Source organism: Suricata suricatta, chromosome 17, assembly GCF_006229205.1.
Source record: "Suricata suricatta isolate VVHF042 chromosome 17, meerkat_22Aug2017_6uvM2_HiC, whole genome shotgun sequence".
NCBI classification, from domain to species: Eukaryota; Metazoa; Chordata; class Mammalia; order Carnivora; family Herpestidae; genus Suricata; species Suricata suricatta.
The window spans coordinates 4,436,948-4,454,331 of NC_043716.1; the positions used below are offsets into that span (position 1 = coordinate 4,436,948).

At 49.5% G+C, this 17,384-nt stretch overlaps 1 protein-coding gene across 1 annotated transcript; it reads right to left on the bottom strand.

The window, feature by feature from the left end:
• Window positions 1-2,336: 2,336 nt before the first annotated feature.
• On the bottom strand, window positions 2,337-17,377 carry LOC115282098 (protein SCO1 homolog, mitochondrial). The gene is made up of 6 exons (XM_029927931.1): window positions 17,054-17,377; window positions 15,226-15,316; window positions 12,000-12,197; window positions 11,158-11,250; window positions 7,578-7,693; window positions 2,337-3,216 (listed from the first exon to the last, which is right to left on the bottom strand). The coding sequence occupies exons 1-6, from the start codon at window positions 17,336-17,338 to the stop codon at window positions 3,082-3,084; spliced, it is 918 nt and encodes a 305-aa protein (XP_029783791.1). The 5' UTR covers window positions 17,339-17,377; the 3' UTR covers window positions 2,337-3,081.
• Window positions 17,378-17,384: the final 7 nt, after the last annotated feature.

The window sequence follows — 17,384 nt, forward strand, 5'->3', positions numbered from 1 at the left end:
TTTTTATTTTTTATGGTTTACTTTCTGAGAGACAGCAAGTGGGGGAGGGATGGTGATGGGGGAGAGGGAGACAGACTCCTAGGCAGGCTCCACGCTGTCAGCACAGAGCCTGATGTGGGGCTCGAACTGTGAGATCATGACCTTAGCTGAACTCAAGAGTTGGATGCTTAACTGACTGAGCCACCCAGGTGCCCCAAAAGATATTCTGAAATTACTCACTGCAGATGCACCTGCAATTTCAAATCACTCTACTGGTGGGGGTGGGGCATGGGATACCTGGCTGGCCCAGTGGGTAGAGCATGCCACTCTTAATCTCAGGGTCATGGGTTCAAGCCCCGCGTTGGACATGGAGCTTACATGAACAATATCCAATCACTCTAGTGGGCTCCCATTAGCCTCCCAGGCCACGGCCGCTTTTCTGTGGACTGACCAAACGGTGCGTGTTCTGTGAATCTGGCCCCCTGGACCTCAGATGACCCGCTGCCTCGCGGCCAGCCAGGAGCAGGAAGGACTTCTGTGCCTCCCGCACCGACAGGGTTCTTCAAATAAGCAACAGCTTTTCTAAAAATACAATTTCCCTTGGAGTCCAGTGTGAGCACTTAAAGGCCTGCAAGGGATACTTTGTTGAAAGGCAGCCTCCATTGGTTTCCCCAAACTCACAAGTGAAAGGCTGCCCGCCTAGCATGCTGCACCCCCAGGCTTGGCTGCATTCACACGGTCACGGTCAGCACCCCACGGCCGTGCGTCATGCAGGGGCTTGGCTGGACACAGGTTCTAATCGAGGTTCACAGGGAAGGGCAGCAGCTTCATCTTGGGGACTGGCCCCTCACGCTTAAAAACAGATCTGGACGTCCTCCCTGCTTCTAACATCGGGATTCAAAGCCGTTGAACTTGACACTGGAGTGAACAGCACATAACGGCTCTTCAAAGCCGCCGTCCGCTCTCCGGGTCCTTGGACCGGCTGACCCGCAACAGCTGAGGAGGAGGACTCCATCGCGTCCGGGGCCAGCCTGCTGCAAAGTGACCCACGCAAACGTCCTGCGGCTTAGAGCAGAGCGGCTCCTCTCACGTCTGGCTTGTTAGAAATCTGGTGTCTCTTCCGTCACACGAGGCCAGTCCTCCAGGAAGCCCCTCGCCTCCTTGACCAGGAGAGTCATTCCACCTTGGCGTTCACAGGACCTCAGTCTTGTGAGAAGGGAGAGCGGCCAGGGCTCAGCTTGCGGGGGCTGCTGGCACAAAGCCACGCAGACTGGGGGACGGGGGGGAGGGGCCTCAGAGCAACTCATTTGCTCCCCGGGCCAGAGATCAAAGTGCAGCAGAGGGACAATCCTCGAGGAGCCGGTCTCCTGTGCCCACCGCTTCTTTAAGGACACCAGTCACACTGGGCGAGGGCCTGCCCTAACAGCCTCGTTTTAACAGAGTCACCTGTGCCAATTCTGCCAATATAGTCCCATTCGGAGGCCCTGGGGGGGTCACCACATCACCATATGAACCCTGGGGGGTGGCCAGGGGCCACAGCTGCTATGGAATTTAAGGTTTTCCTTTCCCATGTACTTGGACCTATTTCTTGTAGGTTTAACAAAAGTACTGCGAATTGAAAAGCCACAACAGGCCTGGATCACGTGCTGTAAAACCTAAGTGATGTGCAAGAGTGTGTGGCCCGACTGTAAACCGCACCTGTCGTACGAGGACTTCCTGAAAAACTCTGGGAGAACTTGGCCCCGGGAAGCAGCTCCCAGGGGACAGTCAAGCCCAGACCGCACGGAGGTGGAATTCACAAAGATTTCACACCACCGCTCATTGTCAACGGCTGTGTGCACAGCGTGCTGTTAACGGACACATCAGAGGACAGGTTACATTTCCACTTGTGCCCATCAAAACCCTGCTTCCCCACAACGCCGTTCCTCCAGGCCTGGTATCCAGGCCACCGGCATCTGAGGCCCAACATGTGGTTCATGAACACCGGGGTCCAGGGGCGCCTGGGCGGCTCGGTCAGTTGAACGACTGATTTCAGCTCAGGTCATGATCTCGTGGCTCATGGGTTCGAGCCCCACATCGAGCTCTATGCCAACGGTGTGGAGCCTCTTTGGGGTTGTGTCTCCCTCTCTCTCTGCCCCTCTCCACCTGCACTCTCTAAAATAAAATAAACATTAAAAACCAAGAAAACAAACAAATGAGAGCATAGGGGTCTGCATCCCACCCGGACCCCGTGAATCCAATCCTACCAGCACCAGAGCCTGAGCCCCGCCGAGCACCCGAGGGGCCCGCCCGAGGCCGCGGTCTCTGTGCCCGGCCACGGAAGCACCCGCCCTTCACCCACAAACAAGGTCACGGTGTCCAAGCTGCAAAAGGACTACACTTTATCTCACGCCCACGGCAACCCAGGAGGCAGAGGGCCCTGTGTCCCTGTCACCTTCAAGTTCTTCGTCTATCCCTTTGGTAGGGCACTGAAAACCCAGCAGAATTCAATGAAAATCCCGTTAAAGACTGATCTGTCTTCTCCAAGCCGCAGATTTCCTCCTCGTTAGTAAAATCAGCAGGTGCCGGCAGGAGCACAACACAAACCCGACCGTGGAAGCTGCTTGCATGGAAGACTGGACCTAAATGCTTGCAAGTGTAAAATCCCAACTATGAATGTCCAAGAGCCTGATTTTAATTTTGGTGTTTTCAGCCACCAAGAACTCAAAGAAGAAAGCAAGGGCACTGTGGGGTTGACACTCTTTCTGGAAATTCAGCCCCATAGCCCGGGTGACGAGGGTCCAGGGCACCGGAGAGGCAGCAGGGCTGACCCGCTGACATGGGGCAGTGCAGCCCTGGCTTCACGGTAACGTGGTCCTCTGGTCTCAAGCGACTACTGGGTTGTAATCTTTACGGTTCTACGTATCGGTCTTGGCTGAACCCTTGGGTAACAACATACCCATTTGTATTGGACCCATAATGCCCAAAATACAGATGTTTTCTTACGGCATGGAGGCCGTCAGTTGGTTACAAATATGTACAAAGGCAGATGTTGGCTCCGATGGGAGACAAAGCTGTTTTCCTCTTTGGCAAGAGAACCTTCTGCCGGGCCCGCTGCTCGGGCTAGCTCCTCTTCCTGTGTTCCCTCATGTGCGCAGCAATGGAACCTGCGATTTCTGCATTCTTCTTGTTCTGGCCAAAATAATCCAGAAACTGGCCATCTGGTCCAATCAAGTACATTATTATTGTATGATCCACCTGCAGGGAAAAAGTTGGGGGAGGGAGAGAAAGAACAAAAAGATTACCGAAGGAAGCCGCTTATTTTTCTGATTAAATGCTGCAGAAGAGAACTTCACATCACGCTTAATAACCTCTGTAACAAGTATCGCTTACAGAATGGGTCTAAGCCTATTTAATAGATTCACGGGGACAGATGCCTAAAATCTTTAGTGTTCCAGCACTCTGTGCTACTGCTTTAGGCATCAGCTAGAAACTGGGTTTCTTCTGGCTCCGTCCGCAACCTTGTATCCACACAGTCTCTGAGACTCGACTTCCAAGAAACGGCTGTTGCTCTCAGAAGAACCGGGTCCCTCATTATTCCCAGATACTGCCTACCACATCGTACGAGAAGAATCCTGAAAAGTCACCGCTACTGTAAGCGTATGATTCATATGTTCTGGCGCAATACTTAGTCCCGATATTAGTGATTCAAATGGCAACATAGAAACGAGGTGGCGTAAACTCCACCAAGAGACCCAACCGGAGGCAGATCACCCGGGAGCCCTCGGGAACCATAAACGCTGCCCCTCCCCGGAGCCAGGCATTACCTATTTTCCAGGCAAAGTTCTGGAAACATTCCTAGCTCTAACCTAAGCTTGGATTAGTCATGCAGTTCTTATTTATATGCCTCCACTTAATCCAACTTTAAATGGGCAGAAGCCTTGGCGCTTAAGGAGCCCTTGGAATTTACTGCAGGCCTGATTGCTATTTGGCAAGACAAAAAGAAAGACCGAAATGTGATCACACATACCGAACCGGAGACACCCCCAAATACACCAGCCGCACATTATAGGTCTGTGAGGTTATTGCTTTTTTATAATCACATGTTCGTACACATGAGCAAATGGAGACGGCCACCTGCCTGTGCACAGAAGGAAAGAATGTGCTCCAAGAGCTCAAACAGCTGGTGAACTCACGGGTCCTGGGATAATTCACTGCAGGAGGCCCAGGATCAGCGTTTCTCCGCACATCTGATGTGGAGTCAGAACTGGGTCTCCAGCTCGCGCTTCACGCCTTACTCCGAACCTATAGCTTCCATTTTTCTATTTCTTTTTTGTACTTGATTCTCTCACTCCCTTAAAAAACCAGAATTGCAGGGGACTTATTTTACAAGCGTTCTTATGCTGGGAATTCCCTTCTGGTACAGAACGAAAATACTGCTCTCTCCGTACACATCAAACTTGTCAGTGGGCACATCTCAACATCTGGCTGGCTCGTGGGCAGAGCGAGCTGTCGTGTTTCTGACCCACAAGTTTAGAGTCTGGCAGGTCCTGGGACAGACCCAGGAATCCAGCGTTCGGGACAAGCTCCGTCACGTGCCACTTCCGCCCACTCCTCTAGAAGCAATCAAACAGGCTGGAGAGGCAGGCACAGCACAGTGAGTGCCAGGCCAGCTTAGACCACAGGCCACCCCGCCTCACAGCCCGCTGCTGCCACCTGGTGGCAGGATCCCAGCGGGTGTGGGGGGGGGGGTAGGGGGGCAGCACCTGCGCCTTACACATGTAAACGTTTCTCAGGTTCTGCAACGGTAAGGAGATGCGCAGAAAAACTCGCAAAAGGACATAGGGTAACCGTCTACAGGGGAAGCCTGTCACTCCTTCCAGATTCGCAGGAGTCCTCACGGGTCTCCTTGAGGGGAACACTGCCACCAGTTCCTTCTGGATTCTTCCCCGGAAAACTGTCCGCATTTGTTAGCGTGTGTGCGTACCTGCCTACTTTTCCTATAGAGAAGCAACATCGTCCTGTAGGCACTTTGTCATTTAACGCGGTGCCGGACACCGTTCCCCATCGGTGCGCACAGAGGAGCCTTTACAAAGCAGCCGCCTGGCTCTTCTCTACAAACGAAACTGGAGGGCACAGGTGCGGAAAACCCCCCAAGGTAGAGTCTCTGAAGTAAACAGTATCCACTTGAAACGCTGACAGACACTGACAGTTTGGGCCTCCAAAGAGGGTCTATCAGTTAAATCATATCATCTATGCACTGAAGAGTCGAGCTTCCAAATTTTCTCCCAATGGCGTATCCCTTTTTTCCCAAATTCGATTTCGACAATACATTTCAACGTTTGGCCTTTTCTGATCAGCAGGTACAAATGGACATCACGTTACACAATGCACCTTCTTTCATCAGGCGTGGGCCGCACATCTTTTCTTGGGTTTGAAAGCCAGTTATGTTGTTTTTCAAAAATACTTCTTACTTCATACTTAACATTTGACTATAACATTATATATACAATGTGATGACATATGCATCTAGCTTCCAGCGGACCCTAAATGTTTGGCATATCCATTTCTTTTTTAAGTTTTTTAACATTTATTTATTTTTGAGAGACAGAGACAGAGCATGAGCAGGGGAGGGGCAGAGAGAGAGGGAGACACAGAATCCGAAGCAGCTCCAGGCTCTGAGCTGTCAGCACAGAGCCCAATGTGGGGCTCAAACCCACGAACCGCAAGATCATGATCTGAGCCAAAGTCGGGCACTCAACCGACTGAGCCCCCCAGGCGCCCGTCACCCCCATTTCACAAGTACTATCAGTCTGGAGAGGCTGGGGGCACGCAGATGCCAGAGCCGCCCCTTGGCCGCCGCTGCCTGAGATCAGGAAGATTTGACTCTGTCGCATCTGGACCCTGAAAGCATTCCCTCACTCGCGCGGGCCCTTCAATCTTGACCAAAGTTCCCTGTACCATTCTGTGGATGAACATCTGTGACCTCCAGGGGCAGAAGCATCCCAATGAGAAGCCTACAAGCCGGAGAGCGCCTCCCCCTACTGGCTGACTTCGTAAAGAAAGAACTGGTTCTTTCTCATGATGATGATGATGATGACTAATTCCAGTGGAGTGAACATACAGCCTTCCATTAGCTTCAGGAGTACGATTCACTGGTTCTTATCAAGACATCAAATTCTCATGGCAGTAGACCAATAATTCTCCAAATCGGGTCTGGGATGTGTTCCCGAGGGTCCAAGAAGTTCTCCAGAAGACTTAAATATCTGCATTTTAACTTTTAAGATTAAAAAGTTACTACTCTCATTCTGGATTATCTGCACTTCTGTCTTACGACCAAATAAAACCCTCTAAGGCCAAATGCGTGTGTCTGTGACGTCGCAGGTGCCTGGTGGTCACTGCTGGTTACAGGCAGCACGAAAATGACGGGTTCTTGCTGAGTCCCAGAGCAAACGGTCAAGGCAGACTACGCCAGCGTCTCAGAGTGACTGACGACCACACGCAGGGCAGGGGACGGCACAGTTGGGCCCCCGACCCAAACCCTGTTCTGGCGACAGGCTCCTTTAATCAATCACTCTGCCTGACCCATGTTCTAGAAAAGCCAGAGCAGGACAGCTGAGGGGAGAACGGAACTAACACCACGCAGCAAGGCCGACTGGTGACGGACAGGAAGAGGTGTCTGGTGTGGGAAGAGACCAGGTGTGCGGGGCAGTGCCCATGCCCTCTGTCGGTGCTTTGCCGTGAAGGCCACATAAGAGGAGGGACAGTGACGTGGACACTCTCCTGGGCTCCTCGGGCAGTGCCGGTGAGTGCGCAGCGCACAGGAATGACCGCGTTTCTGGTCTTCATCATTAGCAAGCAGGTAGTAAACATGTAATTGTGCAAAGCAAGCAGTTCATATGAAAACAAACTGATGGAAAGTCCACCTTCCTATAACTTTCAATCTTTTCTTTTGCTTTTCAGAACTCTTGCTGATTCTGAAAATGCAGTTCCCCAGGGCCTTACACTGTTCCTTGTGCCTTTTCACTAGGGACACAGAGAACCTGGACAATGTGGTTTTTTTTGGTTTGTTTACTTTATTATTATTATTTTTGTTTTGGAGGGGGAGAGAGTACGAGTTGGGGAGAGGGGTAGGGAGAGAGTCTTAAGCAGGCTCTATGCTCAGCACGGAGCCTGACATGGGGCTCGATCCCATAACCCTGAATTCATGACCTGAGCCAAAATCAAGAGTCAGATATTCAACCGAATAAGCCACCCAGGGCTCCTATATTTTCAAATTTAAATAAAGATTTGTCCCCAAACAATGGCTTAATTTTTATTTCCAACATGGTATCCAAGTACCATGTTCTACTGAACCTAAAATATTGCTCATTGTATATTTTCCTGTAATTTTCTGGGCTACTCAAAAGGAAAACGGGCAGTTCAACTATGAGGACAGTGACTACACATTCAACATCCTTAAAAAAATTATACATCTATCATCCTTTCAGATATCCCTAATTCCTGAGGAATCTGTGACAATGTCAGCTTTTCCCTCCTTTCTGTAGCCTGCCGTCCAGACAGCACAGTGAGAGGGGCCCGTGTGCCGGCCTGGGGGTGACCCCTGAGCGTCTACTCACGATGTAGTCCTGGTCCTCATCCCTGGGGCCGGGGCTGTAATACACCCTGTACGCTCTGGCCACCTGGTCGATCTCTTCTTTGGTGCCAGTCAGGCCAACCAGCTTGGGAGAAAATTCTGTAATAAAAAAATGAGAAACACAGTGAAAAATGAGAAGCGAGCGAAACCACGCCCTGTCACTGGTCTCCGTTATAAAGAGCCTCCGCTGCCCCTGGGACCTCCCTTGTGACTCACAGAAACACACGCAGAACAAACGCAAACTCTCCTTCGTCATGAAGAAGTCATGCTACCCAAGACAGGCCATGTTCCGGGCCATCAAACAAACACACCCGGACAGATTTGAAAGGACAGAGACCATACGTGTGCTCTCAGATCGCAGTGGAGTTGAAACAGAAAGATCGCTGGAAAATCCCAGGACACATGGAGACAAAACACTTGTAAACAACACACGGGTCAAAGACTCAAGAGATACTGAAAAGTATTTTGAACCAAGTGAAAATGAAGACACAACTTATCAAAATGTGTGGGACGCAGCCCGGGCAGGGCCTTGAGGGGCACTGGTGGCACCGAGTCTGCATGCTGGAGAAGGCAGACCTAAAATCAGGACTCTCCTAGCCGCCTTAGGAAGCTACGAAAAGAAGAGCAGGTTAAATCCAAAGTGAGCAGAAGAAAAGAAATGGAGCAGGCATCAATGAAACCGCAAGTAGGAAATCTCTGTGTAATACGTAAATCTAAGTCTTTCAAAGTCCTCTTGTAATGATCTGGGGGGAACATATTCTATTATTTAAGTCACATTTCTTATTAATGTAGTTGTTTTAAAATACTTAGATATCGTTCTGAGACATGCTAAGTTTAAAGATTTTGCCATATTAAGCATTACAGAGTTCCCTGGTATCCTGAAAAAGAGGTCTGCTTTTTGCTTCACAAGTCACCAGTCTCCGGTCGGGGGCGAGGTGTCATTTTCCAGCAGACAATCTCACAGCAGGCATTTGCTGTTTGGTTTTTGGGATTTATGGAAGTGAGCGGGCAGAAGGTGCTTACACCACCCAGATTCATCAGACCATGGAGACGCAAGCACAACGTGTGTCAGCACTGCCTTCTGCCAAAGGCAGAGGAAAATAGCCTATTTTCATTTTTTGGACTAGTTCATCCTAAATTGAAAAACTGTTCAGCTACCGAAAAAGCATGATTGCTTGTTTTTCTTTTCCACGGAATAAACAGAAAGGTAAATGGAGTCTGAATTAGTTGCATATCCAAATCTTTAAAAAAAAAAAAACTACTGAAATTGCCAAGAATTTTCTAAATATAACTTAAATATGTAAAATTGTTTTTTCATTAAGTTTATTAATTTTGCGAGCAAGAGAGGGAATGAGTGAGCATGCAAGCAGGGCAGGGGCAGAGAGAAGGAGACAGAAGCCCAAGCAGGCTCCGCAGCATCAGCAGAGCTGACGCGGGGCTAGAGCTCAGGTACGGTGGGATCATGACCTGAGCCCAGATCAACAGACGCTTAGCCGGCTGCACCACCCAGCTCCTCCTGGACTTAAATATTTTTAAATTGCCCCACGTCCAACGCAACAAGTAAAGATGATACCACCACTCACTGCATGTATGTGCCAGTGAAGGATTTTATCACAAGGGATTTGCATCTCAGTTACAGGAGGTCAGATGCCTACTTATCTGGGGACATTCAGGATTTGGTTAATTTACGGTAGCTGCCAACATAACACACACTTCCACTGGAGATCCTTTATCACCCCACGAGTTATACCTGCTTTTTACTGCTTTAGGAATAAACTATGTCATTGTTCAAATTTCTGCTAAACCCGTAAACCATGAACATAAATTCACCTTGAATATCTAGTAAAAGCTCTAAAGCTTTAAGAAAACCTAAGCCTTTGTGACCTTGGGCTGGGCAAAGATTTCTTACACATGAAACCAAAAGAACTGTCTCTAATGGTCTCTAAATCAATAAAGTGTTCTTCAAACCACACCAAGTGTGGGGAGCACGGGCAGGAGCCGGAGCTCTTGTACACAGCTGGTGGGAATGTAAACACATACGTTTTGGAAACCTGTCAGCTTCTTTAAAAGATGAACAGGCACCCACTGCATGATCCAGCAGTCAGGCGTTTACTGGGGAAATGAAAGGTGTGGGTTCGTACAGAGGCTTGCTCACGGATGCTCTCGCCAGCTGCCTCTGTAAGAGGAAGAGACCCCAAGGTCCGTCACTGGAATATCACTCAGAGACAGAGAGGGTGAACCAATGCTAAATCATGGATGGGTCTCAGAGTAACTATGCGGGAAGAAGCCACTAAAAACAAAACAGGACACAGTGTAAAACTCCATGGACGTAAACTTCTAGGAAATGCAAACTAATCGATGTTGACAGGAAGCAGAGCATGCCTGCCTGGGGATGGGAGGTGGGCAAGGGCACAAGGCGGTGACAGCCATGGTCAGTTTTTGATTGTGGTGACGATGTCACAAGAGCAGACATGACGATGTGTCAATTGTGTCTCCGTGAACACGTGACATGACAGAAGGCGCAGCAGGTCCTGCACGAAACACACTTGCAAAAACCCTCAAAGCTTTCGATGGTATGCATTGCAACGTGTCATATAAGAAAATCAGATGTAAAAGTATTCATTTGTCCCTTCGGCCAGTAGCCCAAATCAATTTCACTGTAATGAGAATTAAAATCCCAATCCTGATTTTGAGTGCCCGCATCCTGTCACTCCTATAATGACAATACAGACTCTTATCCCCATCACTTTTTCAGCTGAAGAAACTTGAATCCAGAGAAATTAAGCAACTTGCCCAAGCTCCTAAGAATGAAAGCATCCATCCTTAATTCGACTGGAACTCGGTCTTCAGAACGGCCTTCTCCTAGGTTTTAACCTGCATGTGCCGTTTCAGTAGGACAATCAACTGAGATTTTTCTATGAAAAGTTATAAATGGATTTGTAATAATAAATGTTCTGGATTTATAAAATATTTGGTAGGAGTCACACTGAGCTCACATCTCATAATGCCGCTAATCCTGGGGCGCCTGGGGGGCTCAGTCAGTTAAGCGTCCCAACTTCAACTCAGGTCATGATCTCATGGTTCGTGAGTTCAAGCCCTGCACTGTGCTGACAGCTCAGAGCCTGGAGCTGCTTCCGATTCTGTGTCTCCTTCTGTCCCTCCCCCGCTGGCTCACTCTCAAAAAATAACGTTGCTAACCTCCCAGTGTTCATACTCCCAGGACAGACACCTGCCCTACTCCAGGGAGAATGAAGTACAGAGCTGGAGGCAGAGGCCCTGTGTCCTCCTTCTCAACCCGACTTCTGTCAACTTAGTTGCTATCTGAGGCCAAGTCCAGTCCTTCCTGTGACAAAATACACAGAGCTGTGCAGCAGGAATCGAGAAACTGTGTCTTCTTTGCTTATTCGCAGTCACGACTGAGCCTCGCCTTCTTCATCCGCCTGTGACCCTGATGATCATACCATCTGTCCCCCCGATTCCACAAGGCACGCAGGGTCAAGTAGGTCCATTTTCCACAAACGCTAAGAGCTACCCAGATGGAAAGCACTATGAACAGGACCTACCTTTGACATACTTGGCGATGGCTTCTTTGGTGTCCCTCTCTGGGTCGATAGTGATGAAAAGCGGAGTTAAATTTGGCAGAGTTGGAATGCCGTCTGCAAGAAAGATCCACCGGTCAGCACTCACGCTCCGGGGAGACGAAGATCCCCGGCAGTCAGAGCAGAGTGGAGAGTGCTACAGCATGGCGTAGAGAACACAGGGACACCCAACCGTGGAGGGGACAGGACGGGGAAGGGACGGAGGGGCGGGCCGGCTGCGGGGGCCGGTCCAGAGTATCAGTGGTGGGATCAGGTGACTGTCCTACCGAGTACCTGCGCCACGGCGTGAGCGTTCCCGGGGTCACGTCCCGTGGGCATCTCGTGTCCTGATCCGACGTGGTGTTTGTGGGTTTCCCCCACCATATCTCAAGGGCAAGGTGAAGTATCAGTGAGGAAGGGATCCCTGCAAACAACCCAGTTTAGGGACGGGACCCTGCCTCCTCTCTGGGACGAATCCGTTCTGCTGACGGCACGTCACAGGCCAGACCACCAACCTTCTAGTCCATCAAGGGCAGCGTCAGTGACAGATGCCCACGATCAAGGAAGGGACCCAAAGCAGCGCTAAGGGAAACCAGACCTCATCCACTTTTTTAAGCAGTTTAACACTGAGCATCAGAACAAGCTCCCTCTGGTAGAGAAAAAGGTTGCAGGAATCAAAGCAGCAAAGGAGCCTGATGCTGAAACTTTATGTTCTCACAAGACAAATAATGACAACACCCTGCCTACAAGCAGTCAAGAGGATGTGAAAAGCGTGTGATGTGAAGGGCGTTACGGACAAGAAGCTTTTACAGTCAGCAGTGGCTTACCTATCTCATCCACAACTTCAATCATTTTTTCCAGTTCTTCTGGGCAGATATCGGGGCAATGAGTGAAGCCAAAGTAAATCAATACCCACTGGCCCAGGTAGTCTTGGTCAGTCACGGGCTCCCCGGTGTGAGTCGTGAGGGAAAACGGGCCCCCGAGGAGAGGCTTTCCCAAGCTTCGCTGCCGTTCCTTCTCGAGCTCTTAAAGAGATCCAAGCACTCACGTTAGGAAAGTCAACCTCACCAAGGTACTGAAACGCTCGGAGGGCGGTCAGTACTGTGCTAACGGCTGTGGGGGCACAAAAGGCGCTTATCTGTTTTCAATAAGCTTAAAAAATCTTCTAAAAGAAACAATCCTATGACAATGCAACAAAATCAAATTGGATGGAATGGTATGGAGAGAGGACTCTAAGACAGTGGTAAAGACCTTTCTTCCTCCTCTGGAATAGTTCAGTCTCGTCATCAGGCATGGCCATGATGGGGTTGGGAGGCGCCGCAGGGGCCCAGAGCAGGCTGTCTGTGCCGACGTGGGGCAGGGTGGGAGGCCTGGCACCAGGAGTGTTAGCCTGAGTGTCCCGAGGGTATCTGAACAAGGTGGGGACAGCCGGGGTGGGACTTCAGTTCTATACAAGGGATTAATAATAAGTATATTAAAGCTAAGAGTTATACCCGGCCAGAGGTAGAAAGACGGAAGAAAAAATCAGAATGCAGTGTGTAATACTGTGCAGAAACGGAGATATGCCAGGGTGGACTTGTGGCTGCAAGATGCACACACAGAAGTAAATGGAGACTTAACTGCATCTGTCTGTTTTCTTGCTCTGCCCATGGAGGGGGCCCTGGAGCAGACACAACCCAGCAGCAATGAGCTTCTAGTCTGACTTCTAAATATCATCCTCCACTAAGCAAACAGAACTTTTTGGAGCAATGGCAGGTGTCAGGGCCGCGGCAGAGGAAGTACATGATGAGCCTAGAACATCCTGTCCTAGGCTGAAGGCAGAACCCAAGGAACACTGGAGACGCATGCAAAGGCGCCAGAGCTTGCTCAGACGGCCAGTGACCGACCCAGGACATCAGAGCATCGAAATACGGAGAGCATGGGGTACAGCTCGTTGAATACGGAGGAGAGCACGAGTCCATACAGCATAAGTAAACGGAGAGTTTGATGCGGACCGGGGTGAGCCTTTATGTATAAATACACCCCACGAAATACAGGTCAGTTACGTTTTCAGGAGAGAAGCCTGGCAGACACTCGATCAACCTGAACAGCATCAGTAATGGGACCAAAGGAAATCCGTGCTCCCAGGCGAGGCGCCGCAAGAACAGAGTCAGTTCTGTCCTATTCCTGCTGAGGAACAGGACCCAAATCTAACCACAAACCCAAACTAAGGGACATGACTGGCCTGTCATCTCCAAAGTTTTCAAGGCCATCAAAGTCCCATAAAGGCGGAGAAACTGCTAGAGACTGAAGGAGCCTATAGAGACCAGTAGGTATAAGGTAGGTTCTGAACCGGAACCTTCCGCTGTAAACACCACCAGGTTGCAAAACTTGAATGAGGTCTGAATTCAAGTGAGTTCACATGTTGATATTAATTTTCTGATTTTGGTGGCTGTATTGATTATGTTGGCGAATGTACCCATCTATAAAAAGTACACAATGGAGTATCTGGAGATGATGAGGCATCATGTCAGCAAACACTCTCAAATCATTCAGAAATGCATTAATTTTTTAAAGTTTATTTACTTATGTATTTTGAAAGAGTGAGAGGCTGCCAGCAGGGGAGGGGCAGAGAGAGAGAGGGAGAGCGAGAATCTCAAACAGGCTCCACACTGTCAGCACAGAGCCTGACGTGGGGCTTGAACTCACGAAGTGTGAGATCACGACCTAAGCTGAAACCAACGGACAGACACTTAACCGACTGAGCCACCCAGGTGCCTCTAGAAATACTTTAAATACTGTTTCATAATAGGTTTTTTAAAAATAAAACAAGTATTATTGCAGGTTAAATTCTAAACTAAAGTCAAAGGCTTGCTTATTCTAGAATGGTCTCTGCCACTACTTTTCCTGGCTTATGTTGTTTCTTTGTGAAACTTAAAGGAACTTAATTTCTTACTAGACTATGAAAATCCCCTCAATAAAATACTGGTAGTTACATAAAACACACAGGTCTCTATATCAATACAGGTCTTGTGCTGCTAAGATTCTAAAAGCCTATGAATGCTCCCCGATCTAAACATATCCTTTGTATCCTGGCTTCAAAAGAGACTCTGAAGAACCAAAACAGATTTAAGTGGTATTTTAAAGGCTTGCTAGAAACTTCTAAACCAAATCTCAAAAGCCTGGCATAGTCACTAAAATAACAAGCTCTTGCAAACAGTTTCTGAATCTCAAGTGCTAATCTTGAACGGTTTCCTGGCACTCCTTGACCTGACTCTCCCTATTTCTCTCCATCGTCCAAGGTCAGCCCGTGGCCCAGACTTGGTGGTCTGTAGGAGAGGCTGGCCCCTCCGAGAACCCTGATCTTCCCCCTGGTGTGAGAGAACCTCATCGAGTGAAATCCCTCACTTCTGTGTCTATTTCCGTGTAATGAGCTCGGCAGTGGCTGGACCGCATCTAAGTCATCCTTGAACCCCCGGGCCTTGTACGACCCACGTTCAAGTCTGTCCACAAGGAAGTCTTCCCATATTGTCAGACAGTGGTATCTTGGACTGGGTCCTGGAACACGTAAGAACATTCTGAAAAACCAGGTGAATTCCAAATCCAGTTTGTAGTTTAGTGAACAATACTGGACCAATCTTAATTGTGATAAATGGGCCATGGTTATATGATGTGTTAACGGCAGGGGAAGCTAGGTGAAAGGCACATAGGAACGGTCTTGTGCTATCTTTATAATCATTCTGTTCATCTAAAATTATTGCAAGATAGGAATGCCTGGGTAGCTCAGTGGGTTAAGTGTCCGACTTTGGCTCAGTCATGATCTCAAAGTCTGTGGGTTTAAGCCCCGCATCAGGCTGTGTGCTGACAGCTCAGAACCTGGAGCCTGCTTCCGATTCTGTGACTCCTTCTCTCTCTGACCCTCCCCTGCTCACACTCTGTCTCTCTCTCTCTCAAAAATAAATAAACATTAAAACTTTTAAAAAATTATTGCAAGATTTTGTTTAAATACAAAAGAAAAGATGCTAAAAGAAAAGAAGGGTTTTATTCAGAGTTGAGCAGAGGAGATCTACTTACTCTCTGTCTTTTCTTTCTTGAAGTACTTCATTCCAGCCAATAAGGCTCCACCAATAGCAAATGTGAATGCTAAAGACTTCCAGGAGACAGGCTACTGGGGCAGAGATTTCACAAGCAAAAATACTAGTCAGATGCAAACTAGTAATAGCACTACATGTATCACTCGGTTAGTTTTTATTTATTTATTTTTAAAAACTTTTTTAATGTTTTATTAATTTTTGATACAGGAGAGACAGAGCATGAGAGGGGGAGGGTCAGGGAGAGAAGGAGACACAGAACGGGAAGCGGCTCCAGGCTCTGAGCTAGCGGCCAGCACACAGCCCGACGCGGGACTCGAACCCACGAACGTGAGATCTGACCTGAGCCGAAGCCGGAGACTTAACCGACTGAGCCACCCAGGCGCCCCCGGTTAGTTTTTAATATACATAAACACAGGTCTTGATCTTGTTAAACATGGAGAACATTTCATGTTACTCTGGGATGAGAAAACACTGAGGCGCCTGGGTGGATCAGTTGAACGACTGACTGGCTCTGGTCATAATCTCATGGTTCATGAGTTCAAGCCCCATGTCAAGCTCTGTGCTGACAGCTTGGAGCCTGCTTCCGATTCTGTGTCTCCCTCTTTCTTTGCTCCTCCCCCATGCATGCTCAGTCTCTTAAAAATGAATAAATGTTAAAAAAAGAAAATACGTGACAGTGTCCGTAGATTCAATTCCAATCCAATTCTGGGCTCCCAACACAGATGATTACAGAGGCATTCCTTTCCAAGGGGAAATTCCCTAAGCCCACTTCCTTTCATATAAAAGAGGAGCTGAAGCTCAAGTACCATAACTGATACCACGTGTGACCTTGATCACAACGGCAGATTTCAAAACTAGTTAATTATGTGACTATGCTGATATGGAAAATACGAAAATTCGGGAGGTCAACCCCACTCTGCCTTCGAAAGTAACAAAGCCAAAGTAGTAGAGATCTACTTTGCAAATTGCATCAGGTTACTTCTTTGTACTCTTTTTCAGGTCCCAAGGTAAGTGAGATGTTCAGCACCTCCGCCTAATTCATTACCTTTCTCCCCTCAGCTCCGAAAACCCATTTCTCGGGCGCCTGGGTGGCCCAGTCGGTTAAGCCTCTGACTTCGGCTCAGGTCAGATCTCACGTTCGTGGGTTCGAGCCCCGCATCAGGCTCTGTGCTGACAGCTAGCTCAGAGGCTGGAGCCTGCTTCCGGTTCTGTGTCTCCTTCTCTCTCTGCCCCTCCCCCTCTCATACTCTGTCTCTCTCTGTATCAAAAATAAATAAAACATTAAAAAATTCAAAAAAAACCCCATTTCTCTTAACTATCACTAGTGGGTAGTGGCTCGCAGGTTTTCTGGGATCAGAACTGGAATCTGAGCGAAACCAACGAGGCCACACCCAGCACCTAACTATGACCCACAGTTTGCTCAATTTCAACATATACACCGAACATCTAAAGGGGCATTCAAGTGACAGAAATTAACATGCTTGGATGACTCGGTCCTGGTCAATTCAAGGTTGAGACCTTCCAGAAAACCCGAACTCTGTATTGGGGTCAGGGAACACAAAAGCGCACAGCACTCCAAGCCCTAGATTCCAGCCGCGGGGGAAGGCGTCGGTTCTCTCTCCCGCGCTGGAACCTCCCGCAAACCCAGGGGATCGCGGGATGAGAGTCTGTGACCGGGTAGGGCTGAGCCGAGGACCATTCTGGGCCCGGCCAAGTGGTTTCCAAGGTTGCGACCCAGTGGGATGGGGAGGTCGCGGGCCGACGCGGAGACGCGGCCGGCAGAGGGAGGGCCCCGGCTGTGCACTCACCCCGGGCTTGGAGGGCCGCGTGGGGTCTCTGCTGCCCTTCGGCTCGCGGCCCGACGACCCTGGCGGAGGAGGCGTCGCGGTGCACAGGGGCCGGTCTCCCCGGCAGCCGGGAGCGAGCTCCGGGGTCCATCGTGCCTCCGCTCGCAGCGCGCAGAGCTGCCTCACCCAGGCTCTGGAGGTCCCCTCCGCCGGGGCCCAGACCCCGAGTCCGCGAGGCCGGAGACGCCAAAGGCGACTCCCCGGAAGCCGCACAGCGCACCGCGCTAACAGCAAGACGCCCGCCATGGACCTAGGAGACCGCGCCTCCCTCGGCCCGCCCCCCGGCTTCCGG

Coding starts and splice junctions, on each gene's coding strand:
- LOC115282098 (XM_029927931.1), bottom strand. CDS start 17,338: ATGGCGGGCGTCTTGCTGTTAGCGCGGTGCGCTGTGCGGCTTCCGGGG. Junction 11,251..11,999: donor TGAAGTTGTGGATGAGATAG/GTAAGCCACTGC, acceptor TCTTTCTTGCAG/ACGGCATTCCAACTCTGCCA. Junction 7,694..11,157: donor CATCGCCAAGTATGTCAAAG/GTAGGTCCTGTT, acceptor TTTTTATTACAG/AATTTTCTCCCAAGCTGGTT.